The sequence below is a fragment of the Oncorhynchus mykiss genome, chromosome 10 (assembly GCF_057628025.1).
Source record: "Oncorhynchus mykiss isolate SJ-2025 chromosome 10, ASM5762802v1, whole genome shotgun sequence".
NCBI classification, from domain to species: Eukaryota; Metazoa; Chordata; class Actinopteri; order Salmoniformes; family Salmonidae; genus Oncorhynchus; species Oncorhynchus mykiss.
This window is the reverse complement of record NC_143031.1, coordinates 7,900,976-7,927,223: the sequence shown is the minus strand read 5'-3', so window position 1 is coordinate 7,927,223 and position 26,248 is coordinate 7,900,976. Positions and strand designations below refer to the sequence as shown.

General features: G+C 47.1%; 1 protein-coding gene across 2 annotated transcripts; it reads left to right on the top strand.

Annotated features, from left to right (window-relative positions):
* Positions 1 to 1,821: 1,821 nt before the first annotated feature.
* On the top strand, positions 1,822 to 26,193 carry dhx33 (DEAH-box helicase 33). Of its 2 annotated transcripts, none has more exons than XM_090188858.1 (13): positions 1,822 to 2,696; positions 15,741 to 15,901; positions 16,171 to 16,398; positions 16,885 to 17,055; positions 17,974 to 18,159; positions 18,521 to 18,632; positions 18,883 to 19,042; positions 19,411 to 19,499; positions 21,004 to 21,131; positions 21,798 to 22,001; positions 22,681 to 22,767; positions 23,016 to 24,951; positions 25,004 to 26,193. In XM_090188858.1, the coding sequence occupies exons 1-12, from the start codon at positions 2,489 to 2,491 to the stop codon at positions 23,322 to 23,324; spliced, it is 2,043 nt and encodes a 680-aa protein (XP_090044984.1). In that variant the 5' UTR covers positions 1,822 to 2,488; the 3' UTR covers positions 23,325 to 24,951; positions 25,004 to 26,193. The 2 variants fall into 2 exon arrangements, with proteins under 2 accessions (XP_090044984.1, XP_090044985.1); XM_090188859.1 differs by having other exon boundaries at positions 2,337 to 2,696; positions 18,014 to 18,159.
* The last annotated feature ends 55 nt before the right edge of the window (positions 26,194 to 26,248 follow it).

Below are 26,248 nucleotides of genomic sequence, written 5' to 3'. Positions count from 1 at the left end.
CGTGACAACATGTGACATGTGAAGGATGCTCTGGTGCAGGGATTGTTCTTTTGATCAGTCCTGGAGGGACAAAACATTTCTCATTTTTCATCCTCTCATTCTAATCAGGGACTGATTCAGACCTGGGAAAACCAGGTTTGTGCAATTAACTACCAGGTAGAAAAAACAGCCCAACTCCAGTCCTCCAACAGCCAAACTCCAGTACCCCCAACAGTCCAACTCCAGTCCTCCAGTACCCCCAACAGCCAAACTCCAGTCCTCCAGTACCCCCAACAGCCCAACTCCAGTCATCCAGTACCCCCAACAGCCCAACTCCAGTCATCCAGTACCCCCAACAGCCAAACTCCAGTACCCCCAACAGCCCAACTCCAGTCCTCCAGTACCCCCAACAGCCCAACTTCAGTCCTCCAGTACCCCCAACAGCCAAACTCCAGTCCTCCAGTACCCCCAACAGCCAAACTCCAGTACCCCCAACAGCCCAACTCCAGTCCTCCAGTACCCCCAACAGCCCAACTCCAGTCCTCCAGTACCCCCAACAGCCCAACTCCAGTCCTCCAGTACCCCCAACAGCCCAACTCCAGTCCTCCAGTACCCCCAACAGCCAAACTCCAGTCCTCCAATACCCCCAACAGCCCAACTCCAGTCCTCCAGTACCCCCAACAGCCCAACTCCAGTCCTCCAATACCCCCAACAGCCCAACTTCAGTCCTCCAGTACCCCCAACAGCCAAACTCCAGTTCTCCAGTACCCCAACAGCCAAACTCCAGTCCTCCAACAGCCAAACTCCAGTCCTCCAGTACCCCCAACAGCCAAACTCCAGTCCTCCAGTACCCCAACAGCCAAACTCCAGTTCTCCAGTACCCCCAACAGCCAAACTCCAGTCCTTCAGTACCCTCCAACAGCCCAACTCCAGTCCTCCAGTACCCCCAACAGCCAAACTCCAGTTCTCCAGTACCCCCAACAGCCAAACTCCAGTCCTTCAGTACCCTCCAACAGCCCAACTCCAGTTCTCCAGTACCCCCAACAGCCAAACTCCAGTCCTTCAGTACCCTCCAACAGCCCAACTCCAGTCCTCCAGTACCCCCAACAGCCCAACTCCAGTCCTCCAGTACCCACCAACAGTTCACATTGTACATTGAATTCCTGGACAACCACACCTTATTCAACTCATTGAGGGCTTGATGATTAATAGACAAGTTGAATCAGGTGTGCTTGTCCAGTGTTACAATAGAAATGTGTACTGTTGATGGTGCTTGAGGACCAGGGTTGGGAAACACCGGTTTACTGCGTGGCGTCATAAAAGGTCAGGTTATAATCCAGGTGCTGTCCCAAATTGAACCCTACTGTCTTTATAATGTACTTCTTTTAGACCAGGGCCTATAGGGTGACATTTGGCACCCTATTTATTTTAGTCTCTATGATTGACCTTTTTTTGGTCCGATCGTGAGACCAATAGATCAACACATACCCAGTTGTATGTATTCATAATCAAACAAAACGATGTTTAAGTAATTTAGTCCATCTCTACCTGTGGATATTCTGTACATAATCTCTTGAGTTATATGACCTTCCACTAGGTGTTTGTGCTGTTTCGCTTTGCAGTTTGGTTGTGTATGATATATATATATATTTTTTTTAAATAAATAACCCAAGGTAGACCAGAGTCTGTCGTTTCCAATGGGATCAAATGAGTCACAGTGGGCAGAGTCAAGCACGAGCTAGTGTGATCCTATTATGCATTTATTTGGATATTTCCATTAGGGAACACCTACTCTGTGAGGTGCTTTGGGGTGGCAGGTAGCCTAGTGGTTAGAGTGTTGGGTCAGTACCCGAAAGGTTGCTGGATTGAATCCCTGAGCTGACGAGGTAAAAATGTGTCGTTCTGCCCACTGTTCCCCGGTAGGCCATCACTGTAAAAAATAAGTTGTTCTTAACTGACTTGCCTAGTTAAATAAAGGTTACATTTTAAAACAATTCAATTTGCCCTAGCACTCCTTCTAAACAACACAATTGTTTACAAATTTGGCAAAGGGTAAAGTATTTTTGAATGCAGTCCACTCTGTGTGTTACAGGTTCTAGTTTTGGAAACAGAAAACTGTATGGAGAAAATTAGCAGAATGACGGCCAAAATCCATCTAGCTCCATGTTCTCCCACTGCCGTCCACCAACCAGGTGCTTCACATTTATACATCCGGTGAAATATCTGGCTCATTATTCTATCTGTGATACTTCTTTGGATTTTAGGCTCCCATGTTGAAGGTGAGGTGACGCGTGTAGGCCTGTATTGCCATAGCACAGTCTCACCGTTAGGGGGGGTATATGACGTCAAACTCCTGCGACGGAACTTACCACGTGGGAAGGATTTAGCTGTGTCGATGAGGTAAACAACCGCAGTGTAGCTTGGCTGTATTTATCCATAACATATATATTTCCATTTCATTTTGAACAAGCCTTAAGTTTTTGCTTTGTAAAGCGGTTCTCTCTAGACCATGCCCCACAACCCCGATCATCCTCCGGCGAAGAAATTTAAGCCGGGGTCTCCTTTTTTCCGTCTCGACAAGAAGCCTGGGATGCTGCTACCTAGAAAGGAAAATGCCTCGGTACCAATAGACGTGCAAAGGAAAAATCTTCCCATTTACCAGGCGAAGTCTCAACTAATTAACCAGCTTAGACAGCTTCATAATGCTGTATTGATAGGTAAGTTGGCTTAACCTAGTCAAAAGGTAATGCAATAACCACTGTAGCACAACACAGGTGGGATTGCAAATGTTCATAAACGCTTGCCAAACAACAGGTTTCCTGACGCAGATCTTCGGTTGGATATTTACAGCTAGAATTCCATACAGGCAGATATAATAGTTCCAACCCGTGTGCTTTCCATACCTCTACCGCCATAGGCTATTTCCCGGTCACCTGTGGCGATATAGCTACACGTTTAGTGTAAATACAAAGACCTACAAAACAACAAAGTAGGCCAAAATGGCTCATACCACTTTGTCTCGTGGAGGGGATTCGATTAATCTGGCCCGGCGACTAGGTAGGCGTGTTTTGCATCGGTTGAAAGTTAATTGTAGTGATGCTCCGAGATTTTTGGCTGATACCGATGTCCGATATTTTCCTTGCCAAAAAAACGATACCAACAACCGATATTTAAAAATGTAGCTGCCTTTTAAGCATTCTAGTACCATTAAATAGTTAACACACACACATGGACACAGCGATCTAAGGCATTGCATCTCAGTGCAAGAGGAGTCACTACAGTCCCTGGTTCGAAACCAGACTGTATCACATCAGACCGTGATTGGGAGTCCCATAGGGCGGCGCACAATTGGCCCAGCGTTGTCTGGGTTTGGCCGTCATTGTAAATAAGAATTTGTTCTTAACTGACTGGCCTAGTTAAAGGTTACACACACCACACTGACCAAAAAGTTATTTTATTACCATTTACCTATGTCCCATTACCAGTAAACATAATCAGAACCTATTTATTTCACTTACTTGCTGTTTCGTTGTTCAGTCGTTTCATTCTCAACCAGGATTTCATCATGCATGTCAAGCAGTGAGGTTTCAGCTCTGTCTGTCTGTGGCTTCTCTTCCTCTGTGCGCACTGTCCGTTTCCATCTTGTCCAGCTGTGTCGGTAACATTTCAGAAACAGGGTTTCTGTTTCTTGTCTGCATCGAAGTAATGGTACATGTACATAGCCTTGAGTATGGTGGCGACACAGTAAAGAGAGAATGCCACCGAATCGCTTGTTCGCAGCTTGTCAGCGGTTTTGTGGAGCAGGCGTTTCAATGCCATGACAGAGTGTGTCTCGTGTGCTGCAGGAGCAGTTGAGCTTGTTTCTCCAGTCAGTTGTTTGAATGGACCTAGCTAGTGTGTCCATGTTTCAAACATGTTCTCAAATGCCATTGAAATGGCAGCAGCAGTATGACAAATGGCACAATCATGAGCAAGCAATACGACTTTCCTCAGTGTGAAATCCTTGACGACCCACTGTGCTGTCAGACTCAGCATGCTCATGGGGCTGACATCGCTGGTCCAAATGTCAGCAGTGACGCTATTACTGTTTTAAGTGGCACAAGTTTTTAAGTCCGGTAGGGCAACATCTAAAAAATAGTGCACTTGGTAGTGTGTGACTGTGCTCGATCAGTCTGCGAAAGCCAACATCACCCACGACAGAGAACGAATCGTTTTAAACAGTCGTCCAACTCGGAATTCCAAGTCTGAAACTCGGGCATCTTTCTAGAGCTCCGAATTTTCGACCCGAGATCATTGACGTTATGATTTGACCTCCATGGTGCGTTCAAGACATCTGGGTACTTGAAAAAATGTAAGGTCAAATCACGACTGATAAATAGCTAGTGATCTTAATGGCCAGCTGTCAGTGGTACAGCAGGTACCATTCATTAGTCTCATATCATAGCAAAACGTTTTGCAATAAATGTTTACCCCAAAAGTGTTCTGGGGCTCTAGTGGAGCAGGTTGAGAGTTTCAAGTTCCTCCATGTCCACATCACTAAGGAATTATCATGGTCCACACGCTAACATAGTCATGAAGGCTTCTTCCCTCTCATGAGGCTGAAAAGATTCAGTATGGGCCTAAAGCTGCACCGTTGAGAGAATCTTGACTGGCTGCATCACCATTTGGTGTGGCGACTGCTTGGCGTCTGACCGCACGGTGCTACAGGGGGTAGTGCCCAGTACATCACTGGGGCCGAGCACCCTGCCATCCAGGTCCTCCATACCAGGCGGTGTCAGAGGAAGGCCCTAAAAAATTGTCGAAGACTCCAGCCACCCAATTCTAAGACTTGTTTTCTCTGCTACTGCACGACAAGCGGTACCGACGCACCACGTCTGGAACCTGAACTAGAGGTCGACCGATTGGCTGATTTAATTAGGGCAGATTTTCAAGTTTTCATAACAATCAGAATTTTTGGACGCCGATTTATATTGCAATCCAGGAGGAGACTGGCAAGGAGCCATGATACGTTTCTAGCTAGCATTAAACTTATCTTATAAAAAAAAACAATAAATCTTAACATAATCACTAGTTAACTACACGTGGTTGATGATATTACTAGTTTAATTAACTAACTAGCTTGTCCTGCGTTGCATATAATCAATGCGGTGCCTGAAATTGTGTCACTTCTCTTGCGTTCAGTGTAAGCAGAGTCAGGGTATATGCAGCAGTTTGGGTCGTCTGGCTCGTTGCGAACTGTGTGAAGACCATTTCTCCTAACAAATACAGGAATTAATTTGCCAGATTTTTACATAATTATGACATAACATTGAAGGTTGAACAATGTAACAGCAATATTTAGACTTAGGGTTGCCACCCGTTCGATAACATACGCAATGGTTCTGTATTTCACTGAAAGAATAAATGCTTTGTTTTCGAAATTATAGTTTCCGGATTTAACCATATTAATGACGAAAGGCTCGTATTTCTGTGTGTTTTTATTATTTTATAATTAAGTCTATGGTTTGATAGAGCAGTCTGACTGAGCGGTGGAAGGCAGCAGCAGGATCGTAAGCATTCATTCAAACCACACTTTCCCCCGTTTGCCAGCAGCTCTGTTTATGTCTTCAAGCCTATCAACTCCCGAGAGTAGGCTGGAAATACTATAGTGCCTATAAGAACATCCAATAGGGAAAGGTATATGAAATACAAATGGTATAGAGAGAAATAGTCCTATAATAACTACAACCTAAAACTTCTTACCTATTGAAGACTCATATTAAATGGAACCACCAGCTTTCATATGTTCTCATGTTCTGAGCAAGGAACTTAAACGTTAGCTTTCTTACATGGCACATATTGCACTTTTATTTTCTTCTCCAACACTGTGTATTTGCATTATTCTAACTAAATTGAACATGTTTCATTATTTGTTTGAGACTAAATTGATTGTATTGCTGTATTATATTAAGTTAAAATAAGTGTTCATTCAGTATTGTTGTAATTGTCATTATTACAAATAAAAAATATAAAAAATTGTCCGATTAATCGGTATCGGCGTTTTTGGTCCTCCAATAATCGGTATCGATGCATGCTCTTCAACCGATCGCTGTCCGCACCTGCCCGCCCGTCCAGCATCACTACTCTGACTTAGAATATGTGGACAATTACAAATACCTAGGTGTCTGGTTAGACTGTAAACTCTCCTTCCAGACTCACATTAAGCATCTTCAATCCAAAATTAAATCTAGAATCAGCTTCCTATTTTGCAACAAAGCATCCTTCACTCATGCTGCCAAACACACCTTCGTAAAACTGACCATCCTACCGATCCTCGACTTTGGCTATGTCATTTACAAAATAGCCTCCAATACTTTACTTAACAAATTGGATGCAGTCTATCACAGTGCCATCTGTTTTGTCACCAAAGCCCCATATACTATCCACCACTGCGACCTGTACGCTCTCGTTGGCTGGTCCTCGCTTCATATTCGTCTTCTGCACATCTATCATTCCAGTGTTTAATTGCTATATTGTAATTACTTCGCCACTATGGCCTATTTATTGCCTTACCTCCCTTATCTTACCTCATCTGCAAACACTGTATATAGACTTTTTAAAATTGTGTTATTGACTGTATGTTTGTTTATCCCATGTGTAACTCTGTGTTGTTTGTGTCGCACTGCTTTGCTTTATCTTGGCCAGAGTTCGCAGTTGTAAATGAGAACTTGTTCTCAACTGACCTACCTGGTTAAATAAAGGTGAAAAAAAGAATGTGTTCATTCAGTATTGTTGTAATTGTCAGTATTTTATATATTTATTTAATATATATTTATTTAACCAGGTAGGTCAGTCATATCAGCCAATTAATCGGTATCGGCGTTGACAAATTATAATTGGTCAACCTCTAACCCTGAACAGTTTCCACCCCAATGATATACATCGCCTTCTGAAAATATTTCAGACCCCTTGACTTTTTCCACGTTACGTTACAGCCTTATTCTAAAATGGATTAAATTGTTTTCTACAGACGACATAATGACAAAACAGAAAAACTGTTTTTTAGAATATGTTTACATAAGTATTCAGACCTTTAGAATGTGTTTACATAAGTATTCAGACCTTTAGAATGTGTTTACATAAGTATTCAGACCTTTAGAATGTGTTTACATGAGTATTCAGACCTTTAGAATGTGTTTACATAAGTATTCAGACCTTTAGAATGTGTTTACATAAGTATTCAGACCTTTAGAATGTGTTTACATGAGTATTCAGACCTTTAGAATGTGTTTACATAAGTATTCAGACCTTTAGAATGTGTTTACATAAGTATTCAGACCTTTAGAATGTGTTTACATGAGTATTCAGACCTTTAGAATGTGTTTACATAAGTATTCAGACCTTTTGAATGTGTTTACATGAGTATTCAGACCTTTAGAATGTGTTTACATGAGTTCAGACCTTTAGAATGTGTTTACATGAGTATTCAGACCTTTAGAATGTGTTTACATGAGTATTCAGACCTTTAGAATGTGTTTACATGAGTATTCAGACCTTTAGAATGTGTTTACATGAGTATTCAGACCTTTTGCTTTGTTGAAGCACCTTTTGTCAAGCTGAAGCTGAAGCTGAAGCTGGGTCATGCAGCAAGACAATGATCAAAAAACACACAATCAAGTCTTAACATAAAAATGGCTATAAAAAAAGCAACACGTTTGAAGTTTTGGAAAGATCTAGTCAAAGTCCTAATTCCAATGGAGATGTGTTGGCGTTTGGTTGGAGTCATTGCAGCTAAAACTGGCACAACCAGTTATTGAGGTGTAAAGGGGGCAAGTTCACCGCATTTTACATATCTACCTCATACGTTGACTCGGTACTTACCCTGTGTATATAGACAGGTTGTTATTATTATACTTTTTTAAAAATGTATTTTTTTACTTTTTTATTTAACTAGGCAAGTCGGTTAAGAACTAATTCTTATACAGCGACGGCCTAGGAACAGTGGGTTAACTGCCTTGTTCAGGGGCAGAATGACAGATTTTTACCTTGTCAGCTCAGGGATTCGATCTAGCAACCTTTCGGTTACTGGCCCAACGATCTAACCACAAGGCTACCTACCCCCTCCCTACACTCTAACCACGAGGCTACCTGCCCCCTCCATACACTCTAACCACGAGGCTACCTGCCCCCTCCATACACTCTAACCACGAGGCTACCTGCCCCCTCCCTGCACTCTAACCACGAGGCTACCTGCCCCCTCCCTACACTCTAACCACGAGGCTACCTGCCCCCTCCCTGCACTCTAACCACGAGGCTACCTGCCCCCTCCCTACACTCTAACCACTAGGCTACCTGCCCCCTCCCTGCACTCTAACCACGAGGCTACCTGCCCCCTCCCTACACTCTAACCACGAGGCTACCTGCCCCCTCCCTACACTCTAACCACGAGGCTACCTGCCCCCTCCCTGCACTCTAACCACGAGGCTACCTGCCCCCTCCCTACACTCTAACCACTAGGCTACCTGCCCCCTCCCTACACTCTAACCGCGAGGCTACCTGCCCCCTCCCTACACTCTAACCACGAGGCTACCTGCCCCCTCCCTACACTCTAACCACTAGGCTACCTGCCCCCTCCCTACACTCTAACCACTAGGCTACCTGCCCCCTCCCTACACTCTAACCACGAGGCTACCTGCCCCCTCCCTACACTCTAACCACGAGGCTACCTGCCCCCTCCCTGCACTCTAACCACGAGGCTACCTGCCCCCTCCCTACACTCTAACCACTAGGCTACCTGCCCCCTCCCTGCACTCTAACCACGAGGCTACCTGCCCCCTCCCTGCACTCTAACCACGAGGCTACCTGCCCCCTCCCTACACTCTAACCACGAGGCTACCTGCCCCCTCCCTACACTCTAACCACGAGGCTACCTGCCCCCTCCCTGCACTCTAACCACGAGGCTACCTGCCCCCTCCCTGCACTCTAACCACGAGGCTACCTGCCCCCTCCCTGCACTCTAACCACGAGGCTACCTGCCCCCTCCCTACACTCTAACCACTAGGCTACCTGCCCCCTCCCTACACTCTAACCACGAGGCTACCTGCCCCCTCCATACACTCTAACCACGAGGCTACCTGCCCCCTCCCTACACTCTAACCACTAGGCTACCTGCCCCCTCCCTACACTCTAACCACTAGGCTACCTGCCCCCTCCCTACACTCTAACCACGAGGCTACCTGCCCCCTCCCTACACTCTAACCACGAGGCTACCTGCCCCCTCCCTACACTCTAACCACTAGGCTACCTGCCCCCTCCCTACACTCTAACCACGAGGCTACCTGCCCCCTCCCTACACTCTAACCACTAGGCTACCTGCCCCCTCCCTACACTCTAACCACTAGGCTACCTGCCCCCTCCCTACACTCTAACCACTAGGCTACCTGCCCCCTCCCTGCACTCTAACCACTAGGCTACCTGCCCCCTCCCTACACTCTAACCACTAGGCTACCTGCCCCCTCCCTACACTCTAACCACTAGGCTACCTGCCCCCTCCCTACACTCTAACCACTAGGCTACCTGCCTCCTCTACACTCTAACCACTAGGCTACCTGCCCCCTCCCTACACTCTAACCACTAGGCTACCTGCCTCCTCTACACTCTAACCACGAGGCTACCTGCCCCCTCCCTACACTCTAACCACTAGGCTACCTGCCTCCTCTACACTCTAACCACTAGGCTACCTGCCCCCTCCCTACACTCTAACCACTAGGCTACCTGCCTCCTCTACACTCTAACCACGAGGCTACCTGCCCCCTCCCTACACTCTAACCACTAGGCTACCTGCCTCCTCTACACTCTAACCACTAGGCTACCTGCCCCCTCCCTACACTCTAACCACTAGGCTACCTGCCCCCTCCCTACACTCTAACCACTAGGCTACCTGCCTCCTCTACACTCTAACCACTAGGCTACCTGCCCCCTCCCTACACTCTAACCACGAGGCTACCTGCCCCCTCCCTACACTCTAACCACTAGGCTACCTGCCTCCTCTACACTCTAACCACTAGAGTACCTGCCTCCTCTACACTCTAACCACTAGGCTACCTGCCTCCTCTACACTCTAACCACTAGGCTACCTACCCCCTCCCTACACTCTAACCACTAGGCTACCTGCCTCCTCTACACTCTAACCACTAGGCTACCTGCCCCCTCCCTACACTCTAACCACGAGGCTACCTGCCCCCTCCCTACACTCTAACCACTAGGCTACCTGCCTCCTCTACACTCTAACCACTAGAGTACCTGCCTCCTCTACACTCTAACCACTAGGCTACCTGCCTCCTCTACACTCTAACCACTAGAGTACCTGCCTCCTCTACACTCTAACCACTAGGCTACCTACCCCCTCCCTACACTCTAACCACTAGGCTACCTGCCTCCTCTACACTCTAACCACTAGAGTACCTGCCTCCTCTACACTCTAACCACTAGGCTACCTACCCCCTCCCTACACTCTAACCACGAGGCTACCTACCTCCTCTACACTCTAACCACTAGAGTACCTGCCTCCTCTACACTCTAACCACTAGGCTACCTACCCCCTCCCTACACTCTAACCACTAGGCTACCTGCCTCCTCAACACTCTAACCACTAGGCTACCTGCCCCCTCCCTACACTCTAACCACTAGGCTACCTGCCCCCTCCCTACACTCTAACCACTAGGCTACCTGCCGCCCCTACACTCTAACCACTAGGCTACCTGCCCCCTCCCTACACTCTAACCACTAGGCTACCTGCCTCCTCAACACTCTAACCACTAGGCTACCTGCCCCCTCCCTACACTCTAACCACTAGGCTACCTGCCCCCTCCCTACACTCTAACCACTAGGCTACCTGCCGCCCCTACACTCTAACCACTAGGCTACCTGCCCCCTCCCTACACTCTAACCACTAGGCTACCTGCCCCCTCCCTGCACTCTAACCACTAGGCTACCTGCCCCCTCCCTACACTCTAACCACTAGGCTACCTGCCCCCTCCCTACACTCTAACCACTAGGCTACCTGCCCCCTCCCTACACTCTAACCACTAGGCTACCTGCCGCCCCTACACTCTAACCACTAGGCTACCTGCCCCCTCCCTACACTCTAACCACTAGGCTACCTGCCTCCTCAACACTCTAACCACTAGGCTACCTGCCCCCTCCCTACACTCTAACCACTAGGCTACCTGCCGCCCCTACACTCTAACCACTAGGCTACCTGCCTCCTCAACACTCTAACCACTAGGCTACCTGCCCCCTCCCTACACTCTAACCACTAGGCTACCTGCCCCCTCCCTACACTCTAACCACTAGGCTACCTGCCGCCCCTACACTCTAACCACTAGGCTACCTGCCCCCTCCCTACACTCTAACCACTAGGCTACCTGCCTCCTCAACACTCTAACCACTAGGCTACCTGCCCCCTCCTCAACACTCTAACCACGAGGCTACCTGCCTCCTCAACACTCTAAACACTAGGCTACCTGCCCCCTCCCTGCACTCTAACCACTAGGCTACCTGCCCCCTCCCTACACTCTAACCACTAGGCTACCTGCCCCCTCCTCAACACTCTAACCACTAGGCTACCTGCCTCCTCAACACTCTAACCACTAGGCTACCTGCCTCCTCAACACTCTAACCACTAGGCTACCTGCCTCCTCAACACTCTAACCACTAGGCTACCTGCCCCCTCCCTACACTCTAACCACTAGGCTACCTGCCTCCTCTACACTCTAACCACTAGGCTACCTGCCTCCTCAACACTCTAACCACTAGGCTACCTGCCTCCTCAACACTCTAACCACTAGGCTACCTGCCTCCTCAACACTCTAACCACTAGGCTACCTGCCCCCTCCCTACACTCTAACCACTAGGCTACCTGCCTCCTCCCTACACTCTAACCACTAGGCTACCTGCCTCCTCCCTACACTCTAACCACTAGGCTACCTGCCTCCTCCCTACACTCTAACCACTAGGCTACCTGCCCCCTCCCTACACTCTAACCACTAGGCTACCTGCCCCCTCCCTACACTCTAACCACTAGGCTACCTGCCTCCTCAACACTCTAACCACTAGGCTACCTGCCCCCTCCCTACACTCTAACCACTAGGCTACCTGCCCCCTCCCTACACTCTAACCACTAGGCTACCTGCCTCCATACACTCTAACCACTAGGCTACCTGCCACCTCCCTACACTCTAACCACTAGGCTACCTGCCCCCTCCCTACACTCTAACCACTAGGCTACCTGCCCCCTCCCTACACTCTAACCACTAGGCTACCTGCCACCTCCCTACACTCTAACCACTAGGCTACCTGCCACCTCCCTACACTCTAACCACTAGGCTACCTGCCACCTCCCTACACTCTAACCACTAGGCTACCTGCCACCTCCCTACACTCTAACCACTAGGCTACCTGCCTCCTCAACACTCTAACCACTAGGCTACCTGCCACCTCCCTACACTCTAACCACTAGGCTACCTGCCTCCTCAACACTCTAACCACTAGGCTACCTGCCACCTCCCTACACTCTAACCACTAGGCTACCTGCCTCCTCAACACTCTAACCACTAGGCTACCTGCCTCCTCAACACTCTAACCACTAGGCTACCTGCCTCCTCTACACTCTAACCACTAGGCTACCTGCCTCCTCAACACTCTAACCACTAGGCTACCTGCCTCCTCAACACTCTAACCACTAGACTACCTGCCCCCTCTACACTCTAACCACTAGGCTACCTGCCTCCTCAACACTCTAACCACTAGGCTACCTGCCTCCTCTACACTCTAACCACTAGGCTACCTGCCCCCTCCCTACACTCTAACCACTAGGCTACCTGCCTCCTCAACACTCTAACCACTAGGCTACCTGCCACCTCCCTACACTCTAACCACTAGGCTACCTGCCTCCTCAACACTCTAACCACTAGGCTACCTGCCACCTCCCTACACTCTAACCACTAGGCTACCTGCCTCCTCAACACTCTAACCACTAGGCTACCTGCCTCCTCAACACTCTAACCACTAGGCTACCTGCCTCCTCTACACTCTAACCACTAGGCTACCTGCCTCCTCTACACTCTAACCACTAGGCTACCTGCCTCCTCAACACTCTAACCACTAGACTACCTGCCCCCTCTACACTCTAACCACTAGGCTACCTGCCTCCTCAACACTCTAACCACTAGGCTACCTGCCACCTCCCTACACTCTAACCACTAGGCTACCTGCCTCCTCAACACTCTAACCACTAGGCTACCTGCCTCCTCAACACTCTAACCACTAGGCTACCTGCCTCCTCTACACTCTAACCACTAGGCTACCTGCCTCCTCTACACTCTAACCACTAGGCTACCTGCCTCCTCTACACTCTAACCACTAGGCTACCTGCCTCCTCTACACTCTAACCACTAGGCTACCTGCCTCCCTACACTCTAACCACTAGGCTACCTACCTCCTCTACACTCTAACCACTAGGCTACCTACCTCCTCTACACTCTAACCACTAGGCTACCTACCTCCTCTACACTCTAACCACTAGGCTACCTGCCCCTACACTCTAACCACTAGGCTACCTGCCCCCTCCCTACACTCTAACCACTAGACTACCTGCCTCCTCTACACTCTAACCACTAGGCTACCTGCCTCCTCAACACTCTAACCACTAGGCTACCTGCCACCTCCCTACACTCTAACCACTAGGCTACCTGCCTCCTCAACACTCTAACCACTAGGCTACCTGCCTCCTCAACACTCTAACCACTAGGCTACCTGCCTCCTCTACACTCTAACCACTAGGCTACCTGCCTCCTCTACACTCTAACCACTAGGCTACCTGCCTCCTCTACACTCTAACCACTAGGCTACCTGCCTCCTCTACACTCTAACCACTAGGCTACCTGCCTCCCTACACTCTAACCACTAGGCTACCTACCTCCTCTACACTCTAACCACTAGGCTACCTACCTCCTCTACACTCTAACCACTAGGCTACCTACCTCCTCTACACTCTAACCACTAGGCTACCTGCCCCTACACTCTAACCACTAGGCTACCTGCCCCCTCCCTACACTCTAACCACTAGACTACCTGCCTCCTCTACACTCTAACCACTAGGCTACCTGCCACCTCCCTACACTCTAACCACTAGGCTACCTGCCTCCTCTACACTCTAACCACTAGGCTACCTGCCTCCTCTACACTCTAACCACTAGAGTACCTGCCTCCTCTACACTCTAACCACTAGGCTACCTGCCTCCTCAACACTCTAACCACTAGGCTACCTGCCTCCTCTACACTCTAACCACTAGAGTACCTGCCTCCTCTACACTCTAACCACTAGGCTACCTACCTCCTCTACACTCTAACCACTAGACTACCTGCCTCCTCTACACTCTAACCACTAGGCTACCTGCCTCCTCTACACTCTAACCACTAGAGTACCTGCCTCCTCTACACTCTAACCACTAGAGTACCTGCCTCCTCTACACTCTAACCACTAGGCTACCTACCTCCTCTACACTCTAACCACTAGGCTACCTGCCTCCTCTACACTCTAACCACTAGAGTACCTGCCTCCTCTACACTCTAACCACTAGGCTACCTGCCTCCTCTACACTCTAACCACTAGGCTACCTGCCTCCTCTACACTCTAACCACTAGGCTACCTGCCTCCTCTACACTCTAACCACTAGGCTACCTGCCTCCTCTACACTCTAACCACTAGGCTACCTGCCTCCTCTACACTCTAACCACTAGAGTACCTGCCTCCTCTACACTCTAACCACTAGGCTACCTGCCTCCTCTACACTCTAACCACTAGGCTACCTGCCTCCTCAACACTCTAACCACTAGGCTACCTGCCTCCTCTACACTCTAACCACTAGGCTATCTGCCTCCTCTACACTCTAACCACTAGAATACCTGCCTCCTCTACACTCTAACCACTAGGCTACCTGCCGCCTCTACACTCTAACCACTAGGCTACCTGCCTCCCAAATGAATGTTACTCATTGTGCATTTATTCCTCAGTTTTATTATTTTTCTATTATTTTCTAAATGTTTCTCTCTGCCGTGTTGGGAAGGGTCCGGAAATGTCCGGAAGGGTGTTACTTCGGCTCTGGAAGGCCCCGAACAGCCAGAAAACCCCTCACCGAAATCCGAAACAAAAATAAACGCTGTCAAAAATATATGCACACACTCCTCAGAAGTGTTTCAGCTGGGATGCATGCGGACGCCTTTAGTCTACACCTGTTTGTTTACAAAGCATGTGACAAATACAATTGTATTTGATTATTTGTTGGCTTCTGTATGGATTCTAGTGTACATACCCCAGGACTCAGCTGGAGTGTAAAAGCATTAGTCGGGAAAAAAAATTGCAACGAAAACAAGTTTTTAATATTTATATATATTTTTTAAATGTTGTATTTATTTTTATTGAACAAATTCAGAGGTCCCTCCTTGTTCATCTGAGTACCCGTGTTGATTGTTCATGTGGTTGCAATCATCATATACTGTAGATTTTACTCCCTGACGAAGGCCATGCAGCCGAAACGCGTCGGTTTAATAAAAAACTTTGTTTCTATTGAACATGCCATACTAATAAAGGCATTTTTAATTAATTATATGAAGAGTGCCTTGGTCCTCCTTTCATTTTTGATGACGGTAGATTTTGCCTTCAACTATTGTAACATTGGCTGACCCAAACCATTGTGTCTTCCCGATGCCCTGTCCCTCAGGTGAGACGGGTTCTGGGAAGACCACCCAGATTCCTCAGTACCTGTATGAAGCTGGCATCGCGCGACAGGGCATCGTCGCTGTGACACAGCCCCGCCGAGTGGCAGCTATCTCCCTGGCAACGAGGGTAGCAGAGGAGAAGAGAACTCAGCTGGGGAAGCTGGTGCGTAAAAACAATTTTTTTTTTAACAATCTGTGGTGGTCAAACTCTAGTAGAACACATGTTTTTGTACTTCATTCAATAGCCATGTGGTGGTTGTTACCTCATCATCATCATCATCATCATCAGTGGCTGCATGTACCCAACGACAATCCCTGTCTTGTAGTTTTATAAGTCTTGTACAAAACTTCAGTCTTGTAAACTCTCTAACGCTAGGCTGTCTGTGGACTGAAACCAACCAATCAAATCGAGGGGGAAATCCTCCTTTTCAGGTCGGCTACACGGTGCGATTTGAGGATGTCACCTCCTCGGAGACGAAGTTGAAGTTCATGACAGATGGTATGCTCCTGCGTGAGGCCATAGGAGACCCCTTACTGCTACGCTACACCGTGGTGGTGCTGGATGAGGCCCACGAGCGCACTGTGCACACTGACGTACTTTTCGGAGTGGTGAAGGCTGCCCAGCGCAAACGCAGAGAACAGAACAAGGTCCCCCTCAAGGTAGGTCATTGCTAGCCCTCAGTAGCCTGGAATCTAAAAAGTGATACGATCTGAAACAATGGTGAAACAGAACACATCACTTTGAATTCCAGACTAGGCCACTAACTGTAGGCCACTAACTGTAGGCCACTAACTGTAGGCCACTAACTGTAGGCCACTAACTGTAGGCCTCTAACTGTAGGCCACTAACTGTAGGCCTCTAACTGTAGGCCACTAACTGTAGGCCACTAACTGTAGGCCACTAACTGTAGGCCACTAACTGTAGGCCACTAACTGTAGGCCACTAACTGTGTGTGTGTGTGTGTGTGTGTGTGTGTGTGTGTGTGAGAGAGAGAGAGATCTGGTGTTCCATTGTCAAAGCACCCAATGTAAAATAAAAGTCAAACATACTCTAAGACCACTTCAAGACGGGTGTTAAAAAAAAAATGTTTTAAAGGCTTTATAAATAAATCTGGTATATTGCCGCCTCCAATGTACCGTTTGTAGGTGATTGTGATGTCAGCCACCATGGATGTGGACCTGTTCTCTCAGTACTTCAACAAGTCCCCTGTGCTGTACCTGGAGGGCAGGCAGCACCCCATCCAGATGTACTACACCAAGCAGCCCCAGTCGGACTACCTGCAGGCTGCCCTGGTCTCAGTCTTCCAGATCCATCAGGTATGTGACTTAACGGAGCAGACGTTACAGTGTATCTATCTCTGTTCGTGTCGGGAAAAGAAACTGGCCAATTATGGGCATTGCAGTTAATTACCACGTTTGTGAGGTGAAGTAGGTTTAATATTTGCTTAATGAAAACTACTGCAGCTGGCGGTGTATGGGGTCTGTGTATATCTAACCTAACTTAGCAGGCGGTGAATGGGGTCTGTGTGTATCTAACCTAACGTAGCAGGCGGTGTATGGGGTCTGTGTGTATCTAACCTAACGTAGCAGGCGGTGTATGGGGTCTGTGTGTATCTAACCTCACGTAGCAGGCGGTGTATGGGGTCTGTGTGTATCTAACCTAACGTAGCAGGCGGTGTATGGTGTCTGTGTGTATCTAACCTCACGTAGCAGGCGGTGTATGGGGTCTGTGTATATCTAACCTCACGTAGCAGGCGGTGTATGGGGTCTGTGTATATCTAACCTCACGTAGCAGGCGGTGTATGGTGTCTGTGTGTATCTAACCTAACGTAGCAGGCGGTGTATGGGGTCTGTGTGTATCTAACCTCACGTAGCAGGCGGTGTATGGGGTCTGTGTATATCTAACCTCACGTAGCAGGCGGTGTATGGTGTCTGTGTGTATGGTGTCTGTGTGTATCTTAACCTCACGTAGCAGGCGGTGTATGGTGTCTGTGTGTATCTAACCTAACGTAGCAGGCGGTGTATGGGGTCTGTGTGTATCTAACCTCACGTAGCAGGCGGTGTATGGGGTCTGTGTATATCTAACCTCACGTAGCAGGCGGTGTATGGTGTCTGTGTGTATCTTAACCTCATAACATGAATAATACCTTCCTGAAAAACACAAGTTAGACACGATTCCAAATCAACATATGATGACAGACAAGATTTTGGTTGTGATGCGTCCGTCCTGAACAGGAAGCCCCTGCGTCACATGACATCCTGGTGTTCATGACAGGACAGGAGGAGATAGAGGCGCTGGCTCGTACCTGCCGTGACATCGCCAAGCACCTACCTGACAGCTGTGGTCCCATGACTGTCATCCCTCTGTACGCCTCCCTACCCCCTGCTCAGCAGCTCAGGGTCTTCCAGCCTGCCCCTAAGGTAGGATACACCTACACCCCCCCCTTAGAAGTCCCGGTACAATATCCTGCAATCATTGATTTGTGATGCATGGTCTCCTCGAGCAACTAAGGCTTCATATTGAAGTCACCGTCCAGTGACGATCTGTTTTAGAAGTGAATATTCTGTTAACTCCTACCCGAATAATGTTGTTGACTCATCCAGTTCTCGTACTTGTGGCCTAAATTAGAGGGGGATTTAAAAAATAATAATAATTATAATAATCTGGAAGGAAAACTATTTCACTCATATTGTAAATCATTATTTCATAGTCATTTGGAAATCCTGGACAGTTGAATCTGTATCTATTGTCCTCTTGTGTTTTTTGCTTTGGTTTTGCCAGGGTTGTAGGAAGGTAATCCTGTCAACCAACATTGCAGAGACGTCGATCACCATCTCAGGGATCAAATACGTCATTGACACAGGCATGGTGAAAGCAAAACGCTTCAACCCAGGTGAGACTTCACATTGTGACAGAACACGAAGCTGTTTCACCTCACTTCCTATCTGTTTCTCTACTTGTCGGCACTCAGTTCTGTAGCCCTGGTGTGAATTGATGAATTCATTTGATTTGATAATTAATATTTTCTAACTTTTTGGGAAAAAAAACAACAATACACACACACACGTATAAAAAAGGATTGAAGATTTTTTTTTAAAGCAGATTTATTTCCATTGTGATGTACCTTGTTATCCGCCCCTCAGAGAGCGGTCTGGAGGTGTTGGCAGTACAGCGGGTATCTAAAGCCCAGGCGTGGCAGAGGGCGGGCAGGGCTGGCAGAGAGGACTCCGGCTCTGTCTACCGTCTCTACACCGAGGATGAGTTTGACAACCTCATCCCCATGACCGTGCCTGAGATACAAAGGTAGGAAACACACACACACACACACACAGAGAGTTAGATCCCCATGTCTGTGATGGAGGTTGGACCAGCATGGCTGGAGTTGGATCAGGTGGACAAATGTATATGAGCAACCAAAGCAAGTGTAGTCACTGTTGACCTGTTGGAAGAGAACAGAACTCTTTTCAATAGATGCCAACCAGAGAAGTACTATCTCGACATGTCCAATAAGAAATGCTTGTTTAAAAAAAATATATAAAAAAAATCTCAGTTGCGAAAGGTTTTTGCTACAGTGTGCTCTAATGAACACGACCCAGTTGTTGCTGCAGTATAAATTGAAACATGTCTCTGTCGTTGTGATGGACTGTTCTGCTCTCGTGTTCTCTCTGCAGGTGTAACCTGGCCAGTGTCATGCTACAGCTTCTGGCTCTGGGGATCCCTGACGTGATGAACTTTGACTTCATGTCTAAGCCTTCTCCTGGTAAGCAGCGTGTGAAGTCATCAGACATGGTAGAATCCATTAAAAGGGGTATTAATCCACTGAGTTGTAGGCTCAGATAAGAGTTAGTTGTGTTGCAGTTTTGTTTTGTGTTGTTGTGTTTGGTCAGAATGGAATGTTGTGGGTGTGATGCGACTGGTCAGAGATGGTTGTAATAATGTTGTGGGTGTGATGTGACTGGTCAGAGATGGTTGTAATAATGTTGTGGGTGTGATGTGACTGGTCAGAGATGGTTGTAATAATGTTGTGGGTGTGATGTTACTGGTCAGAGATGGTTGTAATAATGTTGTGGGTGTGATGCGACTGGTCAGAGATGGTTGTAATAATGTTGTGGGTGTGATGCGACTGGTCAGAGATGGTTGTAATAATGTTGTGGGTGTGATGCGACTGGTCAGAGATGGTTGTAATAATGTTGTGGGTGTGATGCGACTGGTCAGAGATGGTTGTAATAATGTTGTGGGTGTGATGCGACTGGTCAGAGATGGTTGTAATAATGTTGTGGGTGTGATGTGACTGGTCAGAGATGGTTGTAATCATGTAATGTTGTGGGTGTGATGTGACTGGTCAGAGATGGTTGTAATAATGTTGTGGGTGTGATGTGACTGGTCAGAGATGGTTGTAATAATGTTGTGGGTGTGATGCGACTGGTCAGAGATGGTTGTAATAATGTTGTGGGTGTGATGTGACTGGTCAGAGATGGTTGTAATAATGTTGTGGGTGTGATGTGACTGGTCAGAGATGGTTGTAATAATGTTGTGGGTGTGATGTGACTGGTCAGAGATGGTTGTAATAATGTTGTGGGTGTGATGTGACTGGTCAGAGATGGTTGTAATAATGTTGTGGGTGTGATGTGACTGGTCAGAGATGGTTGTAATAATGTTGTGGGTGTGATGCGACTGGTCAGGTATGGTTGTAATAATGTTGTGGATGTGATGTGACTGGTCAGAGATGGTTGTAATCATGTAATGTTGTGGGTGTGATGCGACTGGTCAGAGATGGTTGTAATAATGTAATGTTGTGGGTGTGATGTTACTGGTCAAAGATGGTTGTAATAATGTTGTGGATGTGATGTGACTGGTCAGAGATGGTTGTAATAATGTCATGTGACTGGTCAGAGATGGTTGTAATAATGTAATGTTGTGGGTGTGATGTGACTGGTCAGAGATGGTTGTAATAATGTAATGTTTTGGGTGTGATGTTACTGGTCAAAGATGGTTGTAATAATGTTGTGGATGTGATGTGACTGGTCAGAGATGGTTGTAATAATGTTGTGGGTGTGATGTGACTGGTCAAAGATGGTTGTAATAATGTAATGTTGTGGGTGTGATGCAACTGGTCAGAGATGGTTGTAATAATGTCATGTGACTGGTCAGAGATGGTTGTAATAATGTAATGTTGTGGGTGTGATGCGACTGGTCAGAGATGGTTGTAATAATGTCATGCGACTGGTCAGAGATGGTTGTAATAATGTCATGTGACTGTTCAGAGGCGATGCGTTCGGCAGTGGAGCAGCTGGATCTGCTCGGGGCTGTAGGGAGGAAAGGTGAGCAGGTCACCCTCACTCCTTTGGGTAAGAAGATGGCCAGCTTCCCCCTGGAGCCACGCTATGCCAAGGTAAGATAGACACACAGGAAATGGGCCTTCAGTTGTGCAACTGACTAGGCATCCCCCTTTCCTTTGTTTATGAGGAGCCATGACAATAAATACTGGATTAAAACATTATTTCTGACTGTCTCTGTCTTTCTCTCTCTGTCTTTCTCGTTCTGTCTCTCTCTGTCTTTCTCGTTCTGTCTCTCTGTTTCTTTCTCTCTCTGTCTTTCTCGTTCTCTCTCTCTGTCTTTCTCGTTCTCTCTCTGTCTTTCTCGTTCTCTCTCTGTCTTTCTCGTTCTGTCTCTCTCTGTCTTTCTCATTCTGTCTCTCTCTGTCTTTCTCATTCTGTCTCTCTCTGTCTTTCTCGTTCTGTCTTTCTCGTTCTGTCTTTCTCGTTCTCTGTCTCTCTCGTTCTCTCTCTCGTTCTCTCTCTCTCTGTCTTTCTCTGTCTCTCTCGTTCTGTCTCTCGTTCTCTGTCTCTCTCGTTCTCTCGTTCTCTCTCTCTCTCTGTCTTTCTCTCTCTCTTTCTCTCTCTCTCCCGTTCTGTCTCTCCCGTTCTGTCTCTCCCGTTCTGTCTCTCCCATTCTGTCTCTCCCGTTCTGTCTCTCTCGTTCTGTCTCTCTCGTTCTGTTTCTCTCTTTCTTTCTCATTCTGTCTCTCTCTCTCTTTCTCGTGTGTGTGTGTCTACAGACCATCTTGCTGTCACCAGACTTCCAGTGTTCCGAGGAGGTGCTGACCATCGTGTCTCTGCTGTCGGTGGACTCGGTGCTCTACAACCCGCCCGCACGCCGAGAGGAGTGTCTCGCCGCACGCAAGAAGTTCACCACCAGCGAGGGAGATCACTTGACCCTGCTCAACATCTACAGAGCCTTCAAGAAAGTAAACGCCAACAAGGTCAGGGGTCAGAACGAAGAGGCCTTCAGGAGTCTTCATACAGTCTGTACAATATCTCTGGACATTGTAGGGTCTGGTCCCCAGACTAAAATGCTTCTCCAGGTCTCCTGAAGTGGCGCAGTGATCTAAGGCACCGCATCACAGTGCTAGCTGTGCCACTAGCGATTCTAGGTTCGAGTCCCAGGCTCTGTCGCACCCGGCGGCAACCGGGAGACCCGTGGGGCGGCGCACAATTGGCCCAGCGTTGTCCGGGTTAGGGGAGGGTTTGGCCGGCAGGGATGTCCTTGTCCCATCGCGCACTAGCGACTCCTGTGGCGGGCCGGACGCAGTGCACGCTGACACGGTCACGGTACGGTGTTTCCTCCGACACATTGGTACGGCTGGCTTCCGGGTTAAGTGGGCGTTGTGTCAAGAAGCAGTGTGGCTTGGTTGAGTTGTGTTTCGGAGGACTCACGGCTCTCGACCTTCGCCTCTCCCGAGTCCGTACGGGAGTTGCAGCGATGAGACAAGACTGTAACTACCAATTGGAAACCATGAAATTGGGGAGAAAAAGGGGTAGATAAACTAATTGCTTCTCCATTGTTTTTTAGTCCAGATGTTCAGCCCCTAGTGTTTATTGATGAAGTGTTATGGTCTCTAGATGGTGTTTTCAGTGCAGGCTCTGATGTGTGTGTCGTAGGAGTGGTGTCGGGAGAACTTTGTCAACAGCAGAAACATGAGCATGGTTGGAGAGGTCCGTGCACAGCTCCGAGAGATCTGCCTTAAGGTAGGAGAACAAGTCCCTAACATCACAAGTAACCAGTTCTCCGAACATGGCTGTTCATCAGCAAGAGGGGAATCGGCACACTGCAATTTTTCCAAATGTGTTGGCGGCAACATTTCAACTCTTAGGTCTTCTAATCGGCTGAAGAATTCAAACATGGTTATCTGTCACCTGAACAAGTCCATGATATTTCCGTGTGATTTATCTCTTTTCACACATAATGACCTCTCCTTCTCCCCTCTGTGTACCAGCTGAGCATGAAGTTGGAGTCGTGTGGGTCGGACACGGGGAGCGTGCGTCGCTGCCTGGCCCACGGTCTGTTTATGAACGCTGCAGAGCTACAGCCAGATGGCAGCTACACGGCTCTGGATACCCACCAGCCTGTTGCCATCCACCCCTCCTCTGTCCTTTTCCAGGCCAAGCCTGCCTACGTGGTCTTCAACGAGCTCCTGCACACCTCAAAGTGCTACATGAGGGACCTGTGTCTGGTGGATGCTGATTGGCTGGTCGAGGCAGCGCCTGAGTACTTCCGCCGGAAGCTACGCCCCACCAAGAGCTAGCCTCTGATTGGACAGAACTCGGGGGTGACAAGAGACTACAGCGGAACCAAAGCTCCCTGAGCAGTGACACACCTGGCCCACCTCTCCCTCAGTGTCAATAGAAACTGGATGGAGGCATGATGGGAAAAACATCTTTCTACTTTTTCCTGTTTGCTGAATCGCTCGTTTTTGTTTACACAAAGCGTAGAAAGATTCTTCAGCGCTGTTTGTGTGTGTGTGTGTGTGTGTGTGTGTGTGTGTGTGTGTGTGTGTTTGTGTGTGTGTGCCAGTCGAAGACAGAACATTTAGCATTTGGTCTGACAGTTTGGCAGCGTTCAGACAAGCAGCCCAATTCTAAACTTTTTTTAAATTAATTGATCTTTTGAATAATCAGATCAGCTCTGAAACATATTTGATGTGATTGGTTAAAAGACCAATTAGTGGGGGGGGGGATCAGAATTGTGCTGCCTGTCTAAATTCAGCCAAGTAGAGGGAGGTCTGAGTGAGGGTTCTTCTCTGGGTTCTTCTACCTAGTCATTGGACAGCGGCCATGTTTTATTAGACGTCTGCTGAACCATAGAAGAGTAGAGATTCCCCTGGCCTAGAACGGAGGTTACAAACGAATGTTCCCGTTACTATGGTTACGAACCGACCTTCTCGGTCTTCATTCTACTCTCCTCTCTACCTGTTGGCTAATCATTGCCTGTTGCCACATATTTGCTTCACAACCAGAAATGAGGTTTCATCATGATTGAGTTCAAACACTGATTCTAAAATATCTGCATGTTTCTTAGCAACATAGATTTAACTCACAGAAGTGGGAGGGCATGGTTATTCCTTCAAACATATATATTCAACAACTGACTTGAATTGGCTGTTCATATTTAAATTCTGGCCCCTGGTCTAACTTATTGGCTGTTTTGTCACTTGCTTAAAAAACAGGGGACGTATATAACATCAATGCCATTCCATGTACATAATATTTTCTGTTGAAAAATATAGATATATCACAGGATTTAATTAGATATATATAAGCAGCAGTTTACATAAACACTTGGGCATAGGTTGACTTTTTGTCTTCATTGAGTTTAGTCACACACATCTACATCAACTACCAGGGAAATAAGTGATATTGCTGACTAAAAATGACTCGTTTATCATTTGTCCTAAAAGGATACCAAGACATCTGTCCACATCATTTGAGGTGGGCGGTCATAGTGTGGCGGGGGTGTGTGTGTGTGTGTGGTTGGGTTAATACATTATGGCGTCTGTCAGTTGAGGTGGTGGTGGAGGAGGAGTGTAATTGAATGTCTTTCATTAACTGATAAGAGAATTATGTTCTCCTGGTACATCACCCAATTTAATTATATTACTCAGTCTGCAAACCAGAATGTGTAAGATCCTGGTCGAATGAAACAGACGGAGGCCCAGCTAAATAGTCAAAGGTTTATTCACGGAACGTTCTGAAGTCAAGAATACAAATCAATTCATTTTATACTGACTTCTCATGCACACACATACACACATCCATACGCACACACATACACACAACCATACGCACACACATACACACAACCATACGCACACACATACACACATGTCCTGCTACGCACACACTGTCTGACTCACTTCCCAGCCGACAGAGATAGTGACCTTTGTCTGCTACACTGTCTGTCTCACTTCCCAGCCGACAGAGATAGCGACCTTGTCCTGCTACACACACTGTCTGTCTCACTACCCAGCCAACAGAGATAGTGACCTTGTCCTGCTACACTGTCTGTCTCACTACCCAGCCGACAGAGATAGTGACCTCGTCCTTGAGACATTCTCCCCGTTCTCTCCCAAATCTCTAGTCAGGTCGGCACCAAGCTCAGACAGTCTGTGTTTTAAAATACCATAAAGGCATATTGTTTCACCCTAATTCTGACTAGAACTACACATTTATTGATTATGATTTTATACATTCTAATCAATTCCATACAATAATATGTTTTAGGGTTCGGGAAAATTCTAATGATCCAATTAACAGACAATTCTCACCTATCATTAACAAATGCCTGCTTTTTCAAAAATCTGTTCACTCACTATTACCTGATGCATGCTCCTGCTGCAGTAAGTTACAGTAAGTAACTGGCAGCTCCAAAGACCGATGCATTGACCCTCTGGGTAAATGGACTTCAAATCTTATGGTGAAGTTGGTCACATCAGTTATCCTGCTTAAATGCAGAGCACTGTTGCACAAATTCCTGCTAGACCATGCCAAGTAGGTGTACTCGTACATTGATAATGCAATGCATGGAGATTATATAGTAGGATTTGATTACTCAGGTCTTTGATACACTTGTAAAATGTCTCGAATTGGTATGAAATGGATTGTATCTATTCGCTCTTCTCTTTTTGTATTGTTCAGAGCAACCGGAGGATTTGAAGCTGGGGCGGCGGGATTTGAACAGGGTGTCTGTTGTGCTGACATGGCATTCTTCACCCATCTATCTTTCTATTGAAAAAATAAATAAATACGGAAATAATATTGTCTTTAAACTAAATGAATGCCACATTTAGATCTTGAAGAGCATCTTAACATGTGATTCCTAAAATATTTCCTATGGGGAATATTTATAAAACAGATCAAGAATGTCCCAAAACAAGAATGATTGTTTAAATGAGTGGGATAGGTTTACTGGATAACCAATGGTCATATGTTTGATTGAAACGTCATTTTTGACTGAAATATTCGTGTTATATTGGATGATAAACAACCTGACCTGAGTGTGTTGAAAGTCAAAACGATTATAGGGGCGGATTATGACAGGGTGACTTTATATTATATATGCTGGTTATTATATCCACTCGTGTTTTTCTAATAAATAAAACAACTTTGCCTCATCAATTGAATTTGTTTGATTTGCAATCATGTTAATGGTTTTCAACTGTATAGTGAAGCG

Coding starts and splice junctions, on each gene's coding strand:
- dhx33 (XM_090188858.1), top strand. CDS start 2,489: ATGCCCCACAACCCCGATCATCCTCCGGCGAAGAAATTTAAGCCGGGG. Junction 18,160..18,520: donor TCTTCCAGCCTGCCCCTAAG/GTAGGATACACC, acceptor TGGTTTTGCCAG/GGTTGTAGGAAGGTAATCCT. Junction 22,002..22,680: donor AGAAAGTAAACGCCAACAAG/GTCAGGGGTCAG, acceptor TGTGTGTCGTAG/GAGTGGTGTCGGGAGAACTT.